The sequence below is a fragment of the Zeugodacus cucurbitae genome, chromosome 6 (assembly GCF_028554725.1).
Source record: "Zeugodacus cucurbitae isolate PBARC_wt_2022May chromosome 6, idZeuCucr1.2, whole genome shotgun sequence".
Lineage (NCBI taxonomy): Eukaryota > Metazoa > Arthropoda > Insecta > Diptera > Tephritidae > Zeugodacus > Zeugodacus cucurbitae.
In genome coordinates this window covers 11,168,373-11,188,633 of record NC_071671.1, presented here as the reverse complement: position 1 = coordinate 11,188,633, position 20,261 = coordinate 11,168,373, and the positions used below count along the sequence as shown (strand labels likewise).

General features: G+C 32.2%; 1 protein-coding gene and 1 non-coding gene across 3 annotated transcripts in view; one reads left to right on the top strand and one right to left on the bottom strand.

Annotated features, from left to right (window-relative positions):
* LOC105210924 (patched domain-containing protein 3) overlaps positions 1–20,261 on the top strand; it is a 64,165-nt gene that overhangs the window by 37,026 nt on the left and 6,878 nt on the right. For both annotated transcript variants that reach the window (XM_054233602.1, XM_011182130.3), the window contains exons 2-6: positions 9,621–9,754; positions 9,828–9,973; positions 19,277–19,491; positions 19,577–19,758; positions 19,828–20,007. In XM_054233602.1, the coding sequence (XP_054089577.1) occupies positions 9,621–9,754; positions 9,828–9,973; positions 19,277–19,491; positions 19,577–19,758; positions 19,828–20,007 (857 nt within the window). The remainder of the gene's footprint in view (positions 1–9,620; positions 9,755–9,827; positions 9,974–19,276; positions 19,492–19,576; positions 19,759–19,827; positions 20,008–20,261) is intronic.
* On the bottom strand, positions 10,770–10,841 carry Trnae-uuc (transfer RNA glutamic acid (anticodon UUC)). Its single transcript has one exon. It is a non-coding gene; the product is annotated as a tRNA-Glu (tRNA).

Here is a 20,261-nt window from a genome sequence, read left to right as displayed (position 1 = left end):
GCAACTAATTTGTAAGCTTAAATCATGTTTTTTTCACATTTTCCTAACAGCCACGCTTCATTTGTGGACACTTAACACGTACAAAATATTACAGCAGAATGCCAAAACAACAACAACAAATACCATAAACGCATATACTCGTATTAGCAACAAGTAGCGATGGCAAGTGTCAGCTGCTAGGCAAGTAAATAAGCAACCGGTGAACAACCGATGTCGCGCGAGTTCATTAACTAATGTAAATTTTGAGAGAAAAAAATTATGAAAAAAAATGCAAAATTCAAAAGAAACCAGTAGTAGATGTTGAAAAAATGTACAATTAACAATTTGTAAAGAAAGCAATTATAAGCAGACATACAGACATACATATGTAATTTGTAAATATATACCAAAATCCATCCAAAATGACCTAAAAATAAACGTGTGATTTAAAGAGGTCAAACGCACGTGCATAATGCACGCAGATGTGCATACAAACAAACACAGAAACAAACATCCAATCATTCACAGATAAACGCTTATGAATGACAGCAGCGCATGCGTGAAATTCACGCACATGACTATGCATTTCGGTGGTGGCGTTGCAATGCTGTGAGGGCTCCGTATTCAATTTTTAATTTTTAGGTCAGAGTGTCAAAATTGTTAATAGGCAGTTTATTCACAGTTATTCATGGTGATAGAAACTGCCTGGCTACTGGACAAATGATAGCGTCAACTAATTGATCTAAGCTTACCTGGCAAATTCGCTCGATTTTCGCTTTGTTTGCCATGTTTATTTGCATTGCTTTTGCTGTTGTTACACATAGTTTTTGTCACTTTTTGCCGCATTTAACACACTGAAACGCCTAATATTAGGCTCAAATAATTGCCAACACTTATCCACGCCGTTGGAAATGTGCGCCAATATTTGTTTAGCTGGAGTTTTTGCTATTTATAAATTGCTGTTTTATTTAATTTTATTTTTTCCCTGTGGCTTATGTTGCGTTATTTTCGGCTGAAATTGTTTTTCGTAGAATTAAAATCAATTAAAATGTTTGCGTTTGCTCGCCATAAATATGTTGACTTTACTCAAAAAAAATTAAAAAAAAAAGAGTTGGAATATTGCGCAATGCAAATGAATCCATAGCAAATAGTAGGGTTCAAAGCGACAAATAAGAGGAAAAAATGCGAAAGCATAAATAAAAACCACATTTTGCTCAAAAAAAAAAAGAATTAAAAAAACGAAGTTGAAACAAGTTTTCGTTGTTAAAACGCATACTCAAAACTCATAAAAGTTATATGCAACTGCGCACATATTACCATTTGGTTGAGGCTTTGCATTTTACATGCCACTTTGCTCGTAAGTAAGTTGAAATTGTTGACACTTTTCACTTTCATTGACGATTTTTTAATGTGCTATTTGAAAGCTTTTAGACTAAAACTAAAAATTAGAGTAGTAAGTGCAAAGTAAAATACTTATCGAACCGGCCTCGTAATGAAATTACAGTTTAAAGGGCTATACCAAAGTGACATTTAAAAAAAATCGATTTTTTTTTTATTTTTTGCTTATTCGATAGTTTATACTTTCAAAAATATCTTATGAAAGCGGTAAGATCTTGTATCTTGAATAGTTTTTGAATGGCAGCGTTCTAAAGAGCGACCGCTCGCTGGTATATACATATATGTATATTAAAAAAAAAAAAAACATTTTTTTACCTAAAAAAAAACGAATTTTTTTTCAGAACTACGCCATTTTGTCAATTTTTGATATTTTTCATAAATCGTAGGTCACTGTATAGGAAATATATTTAACTTTAATACCCTTTTTGAATTTTTTTGTTTCAGCAACTCATTCGGCCGGATTCATGTCAGCAGTTAGGGAACTTTTTTTTGGCACCTCCGAAGGCAGCATATAACTTGGTTCTTTTTCAATATTTTTGTAAAAAAAAAAATTGAAATGTAGCTGAAAATTTACCTTATTATGTGCAAACAACTTCAAAACAATTGCTAGAGTACTTTCTTTCGCCTAATTTCTCATGGGCTACACTGGTATAGCCCCTTAAACTGTAATACTTCACCACAAGCTCAGCTTCTACTTTACTTGAATTTAAACTACTTAAACTGAATTTAAATACATGATTTGCTCTATAATTTTTTATAATAATAATTTTTATACAATTTTTATGAATATAATATACAAAAAATGTTTAAGAGTTATCGTTTATCGATTCCACTATCCTTTGATTTAAACACTTCCGACTAGAAATTAATAATATCAGACCTAAAACACAATTTTTTAGAATACTTATTTATTTTATAATATTATTATTTCTTACACTTAGGACTTATATACATATTTGGATTTAATGCTTCTTCTTCTTCTTAACTGGCGAAAACACTGTAATACTTATAGCCAAGTTTACAACAGCGCGGCACTCGTTCTTCTTTCTCGCTGTTTGTATAATAGCAAATTGGAAATCTCGGTACTTCAGTAATAGCTTTTCACGTTTTTTGAGATCTGCGCCATCTAGCGGAAGAATTAATTCAACCCCATACGTTTTTTTTTTAAATTTTTTTTCAACATCGAACGCTATCGGCAGTTAATTTTTATTTCTGTTATGAAAAGTGAACATAAAAAATAATATATCCCTACTATCTGGGAATAAGCAAAGTCGAGACATAAAAAATTTATTTCTGAATGTTACAATCATAGCGACAACTAGCGAGTTGTTTTGAAGCCTATAATATGTCTAATTGTATGTAAAATTATAGCAAATGTAATTGAAATCCATTTAAAGGTTTTTGCACCGATTTCAAGAAAGAGTTTTCTGTATATGAGTTACTTATTAAGTTTGCGATCCAAAGAGGAGAGTTATATTTCAATAGATGGGTCCTCATATTTAAAAAACAGATTTTTAAATTTGATTTGATGACAGATGCGCTACTGATGAGTTTACTGAATCCTTGTATATTTCGATATATAGAATTTTGAATTTTTTTCGAAGATCTTATTTTGTCGCTTCTTAGCATCTTGCTTATAAGTTTGACCGAAGAGTTGTATATACCATTAAATTATGAGGAAAGTGTAGATTATATGCATGTTTTGTAGTTTTTAGTAACTACATATATGTGACCTGGTCTACGAAAAGGGAGCTAACGTGCGAAAACTAGTTTTCTGGGAAACAGCTGTTAAAAATAAACAACTCTCATCTTCCATCCGAATCAACTAAAAAGTGAAAATTGATTTTTTGACACCTAAGACCAGGTCACATATGCTGAAATTAATAATAATTTTTTTCAAAAACATTTTTTTTCGAACTTCGAAGCCAAATATTCCAATGTTGAGGCTAACTTCGAAGGTCGGTGAATGCATGCTTTTTATTTATGACTCAATCTCCCGGAAAAATTAGTTTGGTCTTATACCCAGAAAAAAATAGATTTTATCGTGAAGTGTTAAAAAAGCTTAAAGCAAGAATCCATAGTTTATCCACAAACAAATTTCCTCAAATTATTGAAATATACTCAACAGTTCTGCAAAATGTCTATATAAAGTCTTAAAGCTAAGCTTTTTTTAATTTTATTTACAAAAGTTTAAAAAATATTATTTTTTAATCTTATGCAACAAACCTCTTTGCTAAGCCATTGTATACACACATCACGTACGCATTTAATATTTGTATACATCTCTAAAGGCCTATATGTAATATTGCTAAATGGCGAATATTTTGCAATCTCAATTTATCATCAAACCAAGTAGGATGTACCCAAAAAATTTCAAAAATTATGAGTTATGATAAATGAGTATGTGTATATGGAAGGGTGTAACTGAATTTTTAAAATTAAATGGTATAGGCCAATAAATAGAAATAGATATGAAATCATGAAAGAAAGCATGTAGATTATTTGTTGTAAATGAGTTGAAACCATAGTAATTGCAAACTTTAAAGGGGCCTACAATAACATTAAAAAATTTAAACGTTTAACTGCTAGTTATGTAATATTAGATTATTTTGATTTTATTTTAACGAACTGGTTTTCATGCGCCGACGAAAAATACATATAACAGACGGACACATTTAGGCTGAAACTTACTGCTCCCTGATTGACGCAATGTCTTTGCAAGCGCTCTTTGGTAACCTCATTAAAACCTTTTCGCACAGTAGTTAATTAAGCAATTAGCCGGCCTTTGCTCAATTAAAGCACTGATTTAGATCGATTTACCATAAAAAATAAAAATAAATAATAATAAATTAAAATAAAATAAAATAAAATAAATCTTTTTTTACTATAGTCATTTTTAATCGAATACAAATCGAGTTGAAAGTGGAATACAACTCTGGTTGGTTGTGGTTATTGATAAAATAGCAATCAGCTGATGAAACTTACCAACTTGTTATGAACACCAAAAGCAAAAATGTATAACAGTTGATAGTTAATCGAGTAGCCAGCTATGCGAAAGATTTCTCGATTATAATTTTAATGTATTAAATTAAATTGGCTGTGCGAAAAGGCTATGTGTTTCGAAGCTCAATCAAGCAAAATTTACACAAAAAAGCATGTTTATATATTCAGATTTTACTGATATGAAAAATACGCGTGCAATAAAAAATCAGCACACGCCGCCAAGGTCGTGCGAAATATTTGCTATTATATGAACATAAATAACCCAAAATAACTTGTAGATTCACATATGAATGTAGACTGATGATTTGATGCGCCAACTTAAATTAAATTATCAAATAATTGTACATAGAAAAATAAATACATATATAATAGTTATTCTCAATATATAAGAGCTTTTTCGCTCTGTTCCATAGCGCTTAGCCGACATTAAAGCAATTTGACAAAAGCAATTTTTTCATAAGTCACTTTTAGTTTTAGCTTAATTTCGGCTTCAATGCGCCGTCTCTTAGGAAGTAATAAATGTTTTGAAATTTTGATTTCTTGATAAATGCGGCTGAATTAATTTGCGCTGCAGTAATTTGGTCAGATTCAAGGTGATTGCTATAACACTTAGTTAATTTTGCTCGTACATATGTGTGTTTATAGATCGAGTATTAACTAGCAAGTTTAGTTGTAGTTTATATTACAAAAACAATGTACAACTATTTTTATAATTTTTTTTTGAGATTTTTGGTACAATTTCGGTTTAAATTAAGGTAAACAAAATAAAAAAAATTTAAAAAATAAAAAATATAAGTCTCGAAATGGTTGTCTTGAAACGTTGATAAAAAAGAATTAAATAAAATAAAAGAGTTGCATTTCTTGAACTTTGAACTAGCTGTATATACACAATAAAAAAACGATAATTTTGTAGAACTTCCGTTACCAGGCACCCCAAAACCCACGTGATCTCTGCTGAAATGTCAAAGAGCGTGCAAATACCTCTATTTAAGTATTTACATATATTCATAAATATCCATATAAACCAAAATTATCATTGTTACTAACCAAATATAAATTAGCAAAAAATTTACCGGGAATCGCCTTGCGTAGCTCATCAAGAATGGCTATTAAAAATTTGACGCCACTTTTTTCCACAAAATTAATGACGCAAAAACAGCAAAGTACAAACTACTGATGTGGAAATTCCTCAAGCATATGTGAAGATAAATGTAACTACATCGTCTAATTAAATTGACTGACATTTATTTCTTGCATACTGCTACAACGAGAGTAGGAAACTAACAACTCACTGAGCATTCATTTGCAGTAATTTGCTTGGCCGCGAAAAAAATTCAAAAAACATGGAAATGTGTGAACAACATTGTCGATTTATTAGTGCGATTAAAAATATTATTACGTTCACAAATGAAACATTTAAAATAAAGTGTTATATGTGTATTTAAGTGTGATTCTGTCTAAATGTTGGAGACGCTCATTTCCGTTTTGTGCATTTTGTAATTATTGTCACTCATATCAGCCAAAGGCGTTGAGACGGTTTATCTACCTTGAAATCAAATATTTTTTGCAAAAAATGCCAGCAATTAAAGCGACATGAAAATGTTGTAGTCTGTGCCATTTTATTTAATAAAGTACTTAGTGGGTAATTTTGATACGGATAAGTGTTTTTTTAGCATACTCTGTGTTCTAGGCGTTTAAATTAGATGTAAAGCATTAAAATGTTTCAAATTCATTTAAAATTTATTTCATTAAATTATTGTGGCTTCCGTAGTTAGATTATAGTCATATTTCTTCCGCTGAAAGGCTGAATGCAGATTCAACCTGCCTTGAAACATAATAAACAATTCATTCTACTTGGAGGTATTAGGCCTGTTAATGGTGACCAAGATACAAATTATCTTCTGATAAAGTACATGAATCCAGAAAAGCTATTTACAAAATTTATTCGAACTAGAAATTAGAAGCATTCCCAAAAAAAGAGTTGTGAAAGCTGAGCGCTTAAATCACCTTACCTGTCTGGTGACTGGTGACAGATGACAACCGCTATTTGACGTTTCACAACTGCATCACTAAAGCTCCAAAGAGCAAAGCTTGAGTTATTAGACCAGACAATGATAATAACACATCAGCTGACTGATTACTTCATTACTTCTTACCAAGAGAATAAATATTTTATGATAAAGAACATGAATCCTGAAAAACTATTTTAAACAGTTATTCGAATCGATGATTAAAAACATTCCCGTAACTTGTAGTGATAGCTGAGCGAGCGCTTAAATCACCTTATCTGACTGGTGACAGGTGAATCTTAAATCACCTTACTTGACTGGTGACTAGTGACAGGTGACAACCGCTGTTTGACGTTTCACAACTGCATGACTGAAACTCCAAATAGCAAAACTTCCACTACTGTTGGAATACTTTATATTTTCAACAAAACTTATGCTTAAAGCTTTAAGAAAAATAAAAATTCCTTACTGATTGACAATCTTTATGACAGCATGAATTTCAACATTAAATATTTTTAATACACTTAATAGTCCATAAAACTTTAAATGGCTTTCAATAATTGTACATGCGATATGCAATATTTGTTGTGACAAAGTGCTTCCTAGTGTACAATTTGAAATCATTGACAGATAGAGAAATCATGAACATTTGAAGATGTCAAATTTGGGGAAATAATTGAAATTATAATTGATATTATTAATTTACTGATATTTTGTTTTTATTATTTAACATACCACAACTGACGTATTTTCGAGCTTTCGTATACAATGCAATTTGTTAACCTTGATATGCCCATGCCATACAATCACTTGGCAATAAAATGCCAGTAGTTAACTGTAACATACTTAGCGTAATTTTAGTTTGATTTGAAAGTTTATGATTATACTTGAGTGTCGTTTTCATTGACTTTGAGTACGAACTATGCTGAGTGCGAACTTACCAGCGGGACACAAAAATAGAGTTTTTTAAACTCGTTAAACCGGAAGTTGGCAACCCTAACGGCAATTTTGTCGAATGAGAGAGTGAATATCGAATGAAAAAATTCGAAGAAACCTTTTTCACAGTCAACTGAAGAAGTTAGTGTTTAGAGTCTAAATCCCGACTTCGCTATAGTCCAAATGGCACCAAAGAGTGCACACAAGACTCCAAAAAAAATATTTGGCAATAAGAGTTGCCTCATTCGTGGAAAATAATTTTTTTTTAATATTTGGTAATAATAATAACATTTTTAATATAAAATCGTCTTTAAAAATCATATTTTAAAGTCTATTAATGTAGTACAAGTAAACAAAACGGTTAAAGTAGTCAGTCAACTTGTTACAAAATGACTTTGAAGCGCCCATTAGTTAGCAATTGCTTAAAAATCATAATTATGTCGTGTTGATAACCTCTGTATGTATACATGGCATCGCTATATATTAAAAAACATATGTGCAATACACACATTACATGCATACTTGCCTACAAATATATGTGCAATACACACATGACATGCATACTTGCCTAAAAAAATGTATTAAATAAAAAATGCAAAGTGCTCACACACACTTTTTGTAAGATAAATGCAAAGAAAATTGTTTGGCATGCTTGGCTGACCGATAAAATGAGCACCTTCATAACTTAAAAGGGTGTTCAAGTACGTAGGCATGTACTACAAAGTTAAAAGCACAATCGAAGCAGAGAAGTAAAGCTACCCAGTAGGGAAAACGACGCAGTAGGGGAACTGAAAGTTTATGATTCAAATAACGTAAGAAAGAGTTCGAGATTGAAGTACCTAAAGAGCAAATATCAGCTCATCGTTCATTGAAAGTTTTATGAGGTTATGTTAATGTTTATTACAAGTAGTATTAAACAAACATCCAATAAATTCATAGAAAGATCTTTTGGTATACTCCTCTTTTCATCTTAGTGAATTCTTATATAATATTTCACTTTCGGCATCAGCAACCAACTTCAAGCCATAATCAATTCACAAAGGCGCTGGATTTTAAGGAAGATTTAATACAGAAATATATTTACAAACGTTTTTAGCTATTATTTAAAGATTATCGTAATAATCTAGAGCTAGATTTTAGGCGAGTAAATATTAAAAAACGAAAAATGTCCTACAGGGTTTTCAAATATATATTTTATATGTATATAGACTGAGCTACATTGAAATATGGAGATGCATATAACTCTACTCCGTACATAAACACCACACTTAACTTCTATTATTTAATGACAATTAGTAGTTGAGTGAACTATTTTCTCCTCCATTCAATATAGTTACTATTAAGCTTCCATGTAAATTTATATATATGTATGAATTTACTTTTCAACGTCCTTGCGTTCATAAAAAAATCACAAATATAGCAATATCACGCACTTGAGTCACTAGATGATGCCGCTGATGACACATCTAACGTGAAGCTAGCCGATTCGTGCGCACGACTCTCTAAAGGGCGCGGTGCTCGAACTTGAAGTGCGTGCACTTAGCGCTAATAATTGACGACCTTTTCTATGAGCCGAAAGGCTGTTAATAGCACGCAATGTAATTAAACAGCTGAGTTCAATGCGGAATCAAGTCATTTCATGCGTATTATTCTTTTAATAAGATTTAGTTGAAAACGTGCTTCAAAATCAAATTATCAAAGTTACTCAATTTAATTAAAAATTACTGAGGTAAAAAAATTAAGTAATCTAAAATATAAGAATTTCTAATTTTAAATAAATATCCTTGTATATTATTAAGTCTACAACTTTGCCAAATATCTTATAATAAAGAACATGAATCCAGACAAACTATTTGAAAAAATTATTCAAATCGGGAATTAAAAGCATTCCCGTAAAGGGTGGTGATAGCTCAACGAGCGCTTAAATCGCCTTACCTGACTGGTGACAGCTGACAGGTGACAACCTCTATTAGACGTTTCACAACTGCATGAGTGAAGGTCCTAAGAGTAAAGCTTCCACTACTATAATAATACTTTATATTTTCTGCAAAACTGAAGCTTAAAGCTTTGAGAACAATCAAAATACTTTACTAATTGACAATCTTTATCATTAAATATTTTTTAATACACTTAAGAGTCCATTAATTGCCTTCAATCATTGTACATAATTATTTTTAATTAAATTATTAAAATATAATATTTTAATATTTATTTATATTTTATATTAATTTTATACATATTTATTATCAACTTTAACTTATAACCAATATCTCTTTCCTCTTTCTCTTCAAACAGATGCATTGTGCCTGTATATATTGGGTAGATAAAATGTTAAATAAATCCTTTTATCATTTGGGCGTTTTAATTGCGAAACATCCTGGGTATTTTATTATAATACCGGTGCTGTTGACTATGCTCTGCATGACGGGGTAAGTTCAATAAAAAATATAATGGCAAAGAAATAAAAATATAAAATATAATACTTCTTCTCTTTCCTTGCAGCTACCAACAGTTAAAATATCAAATCGATCCCGAATATTTATTTTCCCCTATCAATGGAGAGGGTAAGGCTGAACGCGCTGTCGTCGAGAACTATTTTAAAGTCAATTATACGCATAGATTTAATGTGGGACGCATAACTAGACCGGGTAAGTGAATTTATAAGATGAATGAATATATAGCTGGGTTGCAAGGCAATTGCCAAGAGTGGAACACATATTGACTATGAAATACAGCACTTTGTGTATATAGGAAAAAAATAAAAGAATTATAGTAATAATATATATGAGCGAAAAAATAAAGAAATCTGCTTTAATTACACCCACTTCATATTTAAAAGCGCTTCATATGTTTAATCGACTTGAAAATCAAATGCAACTCTGCGACAAAGACGTATAACATACGTTCTTTGTCTGCGATTGGTTTTTATGATAAAAAAGCTACGGTAGATGTCGCTGCTAAAAATATTAATCAACTGATGAAACTTGCTAACTTCTTATGAAAAACCAAAACAAAACATTTATCGGGAGTATAAAATGCAAAAAAGGGGTTTTTAATAAAAAATTTATTTGATCAATTAATTTGGCTGCCTAAAAACGGTATTAAATGTATGAAATCACGAACGTGTCGTACTCGGAGCAATAATCATAGTTAACTTCAATGCAGTAATCATAATGGGATTTACCAGTACGTCATAAAAAATAAATTCTATCAAAGTATGGTAAAAATAATTAAATTAATAGAATTTATTTTAATTAATATAAATTATTTTTATTAAAATATTAATATATTATAATTACATTTTTAAAGTAATTTGAATCGAAAATTAATTTATATATAAATAAATGTTTTTAAATTAAAAAATTTAATTATAATGTTATAATAGAAAATTAGAAATACTTAAAAAATTCATAGATGCTTATTTTCATATCATTAAAAAAAGTCTTCCCATACCGGGAATCGAACCCGGGCCTTCTGGGTGAAAGCCAGATATCCTAGCCACTAGACCATATGGGATAGGTGAATATATTCGTCCAAATTACAGTTTTGTTAACTAGCGCGAACACTATTTTTGAATATTTATAAATAAATAGTAAAACAAATACAATAGTTGCTAAATTTTAGGCGGCTAAATATAAATTATTCATTTAAATTCAATGAAGACTCTTAAGCAAAATTCAATTCTACATACATGTACATATATATGTGTATATATGTATGTGTTATTTTAACTTTACTTCTAGTTAATTATTTTTAATTTCATTTTATTATTAATTATTTGGAAATGCAATAATAATTTTAAATTTTTGTATAATTCTTGCTTCAAATAGCTTTCTTCTTCTTATTGAAAGAATATCTAAAAATAGTTCAGTGCACAGCACTAAGCAATCTAAGCCGGGCGACTAGTTCCTTTTCCCTAAATGTATCTCGCTGGAATAATGTTTAATTTAAATGAAGAAGTCAAGATGGGAATAAAAGTTCTTTTGAAGAACTGGAAGTTTCATACTCTCGAACAGCTATCGATATACTGAAGCACGGTACAACAAATGCTTTACTCTAGATGGAGATTATGTAGATTTACAGCCCTATTCTGTGCACTTTACAAATTCAACAAATTTCTAATTTGTAAAAATTTGAAATTTATCAAACATTTCGTATTCTGTGTCTGAAATAAAAAGCTTTTTTCTTGATAAATTGTTAAGAAGTAAAATGCTCTTGACAAATAAAATACATATCTCGTTGTAGATAGTTGTGAAAGTGAATTTGTTGTAAAGGACATATTTCACTTTTGTCGAAATTTTTATTCAAAGAGGAAAAATATGTTAATGGCTCTCGTTATTGAGCCGTTTTTATATTAAGAAGTTTATTTTTCCCTTTTTTGTATAAAAAAAATTAAGATAATGAGGGTAACTTTGACGAAATTATTTTCTATATATTGCATGCGATTACAGCTTAGCTTAGCAAATAATGAACAAAGTTTAGATTTCGTAGTCCCCATGGAACTTTTCTGAAGCTAAACATAACAACCAACTATCTAGGCTCTGGCGACCGTGTAAAGGCGGTAAAACCTTATCATCTATATAGAGTAAATGGGGTTGTAAAACCAAACCAAATAATTTTCAACAGGTCTGTGAGGCTTAAATCGATATCTCGACACCAGAATTGGATAGATAGGCTGATAACCGGTCAATCGTAAACTAAACTTATCAACGAAGTCGCAATGAAGAAGGCTCGGTTAAAACAAACACTCATCCAAATAACGACCATTTGCATGAAAAATAAGGCCAGATCCGGAGCATGGAATATTTACGCACTGTCAGAAGCTTCACATCTAGCCAAAGAGCAAAGGATTTATTCAGAAATTGAAGTTAAATTATTAACTATTTTGCAACAAATATTGAAATGAATGTGAAAATGTACGTTATAGAATAATTCAAATAAAATTTTCAATTCAATTCAATATAATTTGACAGAAATCAGCTATTTCGGTTTACATTATTTTATCAAAATTGTCACAGAATACCAAAAAATTTCTTACTTGATAAAAATATGAAAAAATTTAAAATTTTTTTTTTTATTTTGTGAAGTGCACAGAATAGGGCTGTTAGTCTACAAAATTTCCATAATTTCAATCAATTCATTGTTATGAATATATATGTATGTATATTCTAAAGTATTCTCTTAAACATATTTTCCAAATTAGACATTTATCAGGCTTAATTAGGTTTATACATTCCACAGTTTGGAGTCATGCGTCAACATTTTCAGTAAGATCAAGCTCTAGAAAGGACTTGACTTGTATGACCGAACTTTGTATTAAAAATCTCTAACTCGACAAAATAGTAGTTCAATCCTAGCAAACAATTTGGGTACTCTTAATGATTGTGTATGTGATTGGCGTTGCAACCGTTTAGCCGGTTATAACCGAATCGACGATAGTGCGCCACCTCTCTCTCTCCTTCGCAGTTCGGCGCCAGTTGGAGATCCCAAGTGTAACCAGGTCGCTCTCCACCTGGTCCCTCCAACGGAGTGGAGGCCTTCCCCTTCCTCGGCTTCCTCCGGCGGGTACTGCATCGAACACTTTCAGGGCTGGAGTGTTTTCGTCCATTCGGACAACATGACCTAGCCAGCGTAGCCGCTGTCTTTTTATTCGCTGAACTATGTCAATGTCGTCGTATAACTCGTACAGCTCATCGTTCCATCGTCTGCGGTATTCGCCGTTGCCAATGTTCTGAGGACCATAAATCTTGCGCAAAATTTTCCTCTCGAAAACTCCTGGTGTCGTCTCATCTGATGTTGACATCGTCCAAGCTTCTGCACCGTAAAGCAGGACGGGAATGATAAGCGACTTGTAGAGCTTGATTTTGGTTCGTCGAGAGAGGACTTTACTGTTCAATTGCCTACTCAGTCCAAAGTAGCACCTGTTGGCAAGAGTTATTCTGCGCTGGATTTCGAGGCTGACTCTTAATGATTACACTCGCATAATATATCAACATCAGATTCTATAATATATTAATTCTATTCGAATCACAAGTTAATCGCAGTATTCTACACCAACTAAATATTCGAGCTAAACAAAAAAAATATTTAAACTACTGAAACTTAATAAGCTGACTAGTTTCAAATGAAATATTTGATTAGAGACACGCTCACTTTTCATATAAATGTTTTTTTCTTGCCACATTATTAAATATTAAGCGCTTAAGTTGACATGTCGCACTTGTACGCCTGCTGCTGAGCAACAACCTTGCCAAAAAAAAAATAGAAGCTTACCTTGCTCTTTGTAAATCGCAGCTTTTTTTTTCTAGTTCGCAGCCAAAAATACTAAAAAATAAATATAAATATTTTTTTAAAGAGGTTAAGTGTCATCGATGAGTTGCAAAATTTTTTTTTTCAAGAATTCATAATTTCTACAACAAATGCTACGGAAAGCTCAAATCGTACCAAGTCTTTATGGATTTATACATATATTTATAGTATATATTCGTATATTATCCACATATCCACATATGTATGTAGTATTTATATAAGTAAATTTGTTGATTGCGAAAATGCGCTACTTGCAAAGCGCAATTTGTCTATCAAAACAATTCGCTTTATTTGGCAGACAAGCAGGTGCATATATATATAATATACATATGTATATATATAAGCAAATGTCATGCAATGCAATACATACATTTTCTATGTTATAAACGCGATAATAACAAGTGTAATCAGCAAAAACACAACAGCCAGCTATCTTAACAGCAATCTATCTGTCTAATAATTATTCAAAACCCAACAAACACACACAGAAAAGAGACCGAAATTTTAATAGCAAGCCTTGCTTGCGTGCAACAACTTCCTGCCCACATCGAGCGGTAACAACAACGCGTTGACCAACAATAACCAACCACCAATTGGAATGCCAAATAGTTTTTCTGTTTGTAAACATATGCAAATTAAAGAAAAGATCTGTTTTGGTTTTCTTTTTGTGTTTTTCTTTTGTGTTTTTTTTTTTCGTTTTGTGTGTGGTGTTGCAATTTTTGTGCAACTTGTTGCAATTATAATAAATATGCCATGTCATTTTTTATTTGCGCTTGAGACGGCCACAGCCGGTGACTAATGCCACAACGGCGACTTGAAAGATTTGCTGCACTACATAAGCTAAGTGCAGTGTTGTGATGTCAGCGCAGCGTTGCAATAGCGCATTCTGTGAATAGATTACAGGCAATTGAGCGTAAATCAACTAAATTTGCCTTAACCATTGCTTAAATGATGCAAGTTAAGGCAAACAATAGTAGAGAGTGCAAGCATTGTAGACACCAAAAAAAAAAGTTAAAGCAACATTCGCACGTCATGCAAGTGTGCAAAACACAAATGTCACTGTGATTGTCAGAACTGCGGCATGAAAATAATATTTAATTTTCTATTTACTAAATGACCGGCTATTGCCCCAAGCTAAAGTACGTGGTGATCTTTGAATTAGCATAGCTAAAGGTATGGCTTAATTCGGAACGAAATGAAGTCTATTACAAGGACCCCACAACGCAATTTTCACAAAAGAATACTCGCTTAAATAACAGAGGGATTTCGATTAAAAACTTGACAACTTGAAACGAAGCGTTCAAAAGCAAAAAAAAAATGTATCGATTGGGAATGATCTCTCAAAAAACACTGGATACATTTCGTGGCTAAACAAGCAAGCGCAGCCAACTTCACTGAAAATTCTTTGGAAGGCTTTTCACTTACAAAAATTACACCAATTGGTTCTCAGATTCGTTCCGCATATAGAGGAACAATTATATTCGAGCATCTAAGATCATAAATATACATAATAAAGCAACAGTTTTAACGGATCCTTTGAAAGGTTCACCTTCTCTCGTCTTCCAACCATTTCGTCGGATACGTTCTTTCAATTCATGCCACTGAAGTTCACTGAATGAGTTCGTTTTCAATCACTATCAACAAATCTCAGGACCCTTTGGAACTAAACATATGAACATATTTTGTGGCAAAAATAATCATATATTCTGTTCCATCTCAAACCCTTCAAAGAATATGTGACCCAGAAATATGGGTCAGAGCACATTTAGTATGGTCTGTAAGTATGTGATTGGCGTTCAACCGTTTAGCCGGTTATAGCCGAATCGATGAGAGCGCGCCACTCCTCTCTTTCCTTCGCAGTACGGCGCCAGTTGGAGATTCCAAGTGTAACCAGGTCGCTCTCCACCTGGTCCCTCCAACGGAGTGGAGGCCTTTCCCTTCCTCGGCTTCCTCCGGCGGGTACCGCATCGAACACTTTAAGAGCTGGAGTGTTTTCGTCCATTCAGACAACATGACCTAGCCAGCGTAGCCGCTGTCTTTTCATTCGCTGAACTATGTGAATATCGTCGTATAACTCGTACAGCTCATAGTCTGCGGTATTCGCCGTTGCCAATGTTCTGAGGTCCGTAAATCTTGCGCAAAATTTTCCTCACGAAAACTCCTAGTGTCGTCTCATCTGATGTTGACATCGTCCAAGCTTCTGCACCATAAAGCAGGACGAGAATGATAAGAGACTTGTAGAGTTTGATTTTGGTTCGTCGAGAGAGGACTTTACTGACTTATTGTCTATTGCAATAAAATATCAAAAAAGATCGATCGATAAAGATAAAATAAGTTCATCTAAAGATGAAAAAATTCTGAGGATTAAAGAATAAAATAAGTTCATCTAAAGTTGAAGAATTCTGAGGTTTAAAAAATTCTTGATCAGTTATTATAGACCAATATTTTATTTTAAGTATTAAAATTCCATACATATATCCTCGATATTAAGCGATCCAATCACCTTGAAGAAGCAAAAGTTCTGACATAAAATTAAAAAATAAAAACATTTTGGCAGAACCGTTGTGCCTGGGTATAAAAACTAATAATAAGTTCTCAGTTTCTGCGCGTTTCAAAGTCTTCTTCAATTCATATTTGATTTACGACATGGAAATGATTCATGCATCGCACTTTGAGTTTACTCAAAATCATCACAAATATACTTATCACTCAATATCCGTTAGGTTTTGCAACAACTCAACTCAACTCATCACATTTAAACACATTTTATTAGAACGCGCTTTGCTTGCAATCTGCTGCAACTGACATGTGAGTAATTATTATTATTAGTATTATAATGTAATCATTTCCCACTAAATTTCTTGATTCATCGCACATTGGTGTTATCGTGCCACTTTGCAACTTTCATTGGTGTAATGAATGTACTGTGTGGAGTAGAGTGCTGATTGAAAGCGCATTTTCTCCGCATACAAAGCTTGTATATCAATATGTGCGAATATTCTGTCATAAAGCCGGCTTTCTTCAGTAATAAAGTTATCATAAATGTAGAATTAATGGTGCTCTTCAGTGAATGGTCTTTTGTGTTTTGGCGTGGGAACGGTTTGGAGCCAGAGTTCACAGCACTGCTTTTATAATAAAAGTGGAATCAGATTGCTGTTGACTTGTTAATATTGCAAAAATATATATATATGAGTAAACAGTTATATGTTTTAGAAAAAGTTTGTGGGAGGACAAAGAGCACACCAAAATTATTTATGTGACAAATACATAAGCTTAAAGATTTTTCAAAGTTCAGCAATACTGTACAATTAAGAAAATCTATAATAACAAGCTTGGGTAATCTGTCCTTTGAGTAGACTCAAAGACTATGTCTACTAATCATAGCAAAGTGGCGCCATCTTGTTGAAACCGAATGTCGCCGAAGTCTCGAGCTTCAATTTCATCAAATAGTCGATTATCATGGCGTGATAACAGTTCGTTGTTGCTGCGAACGGCGCCGAATCAACTCTTCACGGTCTTCGTGTATACTCTCAGCTATGCCTGTTATATTTTCCTCACTGCGTGCTGGACGTGTTCTGTACGGTCGAATATTATCCAATAATGAATGCTGGGTCTCAAGATGGGTGATGGTGTACGCTGAGTAGTACGCTGATTATATTGACCATACCTTAAGCGAAAACATTCTTCACAGAATGTGAATTTTCGGAACAATTTTAAACGTTGTTCAGGCGTAAGTCTTTCCATGATGAAATTAATATGAAATAACAGGACAGCTTGACACGACTCAATAGTGATCCGTCGAAAAAGAGGCTATTGAAAAAAGATCTTTACTTGAATCACCCGATATATAAATGGTAATAATTTCTACAGTAAGAATGGCCACAAAGCCTGAATCAACTACACTATGGTACATAAACAAGCAATAATCTAGTAAAATAATACTAGGAAACCAAAGAATCTCTAGATGGTTTCTTATGATAATAGAATCTCAACATCGGTTTTCGGCATATATGCCTTGACAGTATAATCCTTTAAACATGTTTAACGCATATCATAGAGCTTAATCATGATCTGTTTTTCTTTTGTGCTCGATCGATATTTCTGCGAAGCCATTACCGAGATTCAAAACATTAAAGTTTATTTTCTAAATGGACCTAATTTTCGTACTTCGTCGTAATATATTGTGATATTTTGGACTTGTTTTATTATAAAAAAATCCTAAATATTATTCCCCGCCAGATGGTGCTGTAGTCGAACTATTTAAAAATATCTTATTTATGGTCCAAGTTTCTTCATTATCAGTATACGAATATCTTGCCAATACACAGATAGTAAAATAACCTTGCTTGATTTATGATTAAAATCTGACTGTGACTTCAGTATTGATTTAAAAAGAATGGCTGAGCGATTTTTAAGGAATTACTGGCATTTTTATAATTTTATTTATTTTTTCTTATTGCCTAATTTTAATAACCCTATAAACCGTAATTCCAATAGATATTAAATGAAGTATATATGAGTCACCATAACAGCTAATTTCATTGACAAATAAAGAGTCGCTGGGAGACTCATTCACCAAATCAAAAGTAAATTAATACTTATTTTTTTAATACATGTGTCTAAATGTCTTGAGACACGTAAGCCGCAAGGCAACTAAAAAAGGAAAAGTGGACTTTGTGACGTTACAAATTCTTTATATTATTTATAATATATATGAATTACTTTAGAGACAATATTAAATAAAAAATGAGAACAGTTTTTTTTTTAATTTAATTACACTTGAATAATTCGTAATCAGATGTTAGTGCGTTCATTAATCAAAGTAATCTACAGCCAAAGTGTAATGAGAACATATTTTTACAACAGTTCCCTTAGCTTCCATTCGCTCCTCGAACTTACTGACACACGCACTCGCAAATTTTAACGAGCTCCCTCTACTAACTATTCTTTCTCTTTCTCTAAAAAAAGAATTTGTGCGAGTATGTAATTGCTTTTGGCGTTCTGAGCGAGCGCAGCACCGTGTTAATGCAATTTGAAATTATTGTCACGTCGCAATTGCTGTTCGTGCTATTGTGTAGAGTTCAATTTGGTCGTTCAACGCAGCATAGAATTGTTTTCAATTTAAATTTATTTGTAGTCGTTATATTTGAAGCGCACAATTGTTAAATTTTTGGTTTGTTTTCAAAACGGTGCTAATAAAAATAAAAACAGCTGCGAATGTGTGTGCGATTTGATTTGGTTGTGGGTTGAAGGCGTTGTGTAGTGACCTTTCGCAAATAAGTTGGATTTCAAAATAATGGCTAAACTGATATATTAAGAGAAAGATAATACTTTATTAGAAAATTACTGTATTCAAATAATAAAATAAAGAAAAAAATCTATTCTATTATCATGAAAAATTGATGTTAACATGAAAAATTTTACATTGGGAACACTTTTATTTAAACTGTTCCCACTAAAAATTCCAAATTTTCGCTTGAATAGTGTAATGAAGTTGTCAAAACACATTTTACTCTCTCATTTATTTATGAGAACAGTTTCAAAAAACTGTTCCCAAAATTAGCAATTTAGCACTTAATTTATCTCAAAAATTATATTTGACATTACATTTTATATTAATTTTCATTTTTTTATTCTACCAGGTCGTTTTGGGCGTGTCATTGTCATACCCAAGGATGGCAACGACAACATGTTGCGTCGTGAGACCTTCAAAGAACTACGCCATCTGGATGAACTCATACAAAATGCAACCGTCGAATATGAGGGTGAATTATTCACTTACAAGGATGCATGTGCACGCTGGGAGAATGAATGTTTTCTGAATGATATATTGAATTTAGATTTCATAATGGATGATGTAAGTGACTTTGCAACTACAACAAAATAGTTCTCACATCTGAAAATAAACTTAATTTAAATCAAATACTATTTACGTATTTTAGATTGAATCCGGCGAACTGAATTTGACTTTTCCAATTATGTTCAATCCGGTTACTTGGGATGCGCACGCTTTTCCCGTCTTCTTTGGCGGCACAAAACTGACGGAGGATAATATTATTATTAGTGTGCCAGCGATACAATTGGTTTACTTTGTGACTGCGGACACTAAGCGGCAAGATGCAAAGTAGGTTATTCTTCTTGTTTTATTTAAGTTTATATGAAAAATTTAACATTTTTCATTTTAACTCTACAGAGGTGCCGAATGGGAGGAGACTTTCCTGAAGGTTGTGGGTAAAGCTGAAGATTCAGGTCTCTTCAAACACATTTCAGTCTCATATTTCGCCTCACGCACATTGGATCATGAATTGGAGAAGAATACGCGTACTGTTGTGCCATATTTTAGTTCAACATTTGCATTGATGGCGTTGTTTAGGTAATTAGATGTATAATAACTGAACATTTTTCAAAATAACAGTAATAATAATTTTTTTTAATTTTTGAACTTAAGATGAATGTAAAAAAAAAAGACAGAAGCATTTTATTAAGTGGTAACAGTTTCTTATTAACTGTTCCCAGTTTATAGAAACTGTTCCCGGTGCACATTTTCACTCATCTTCACTTATATATCATAGTCAGTTTTTTTCATCAAGGAAAAGGCATGAATTTAACTGTTCCCACTTACTTAAA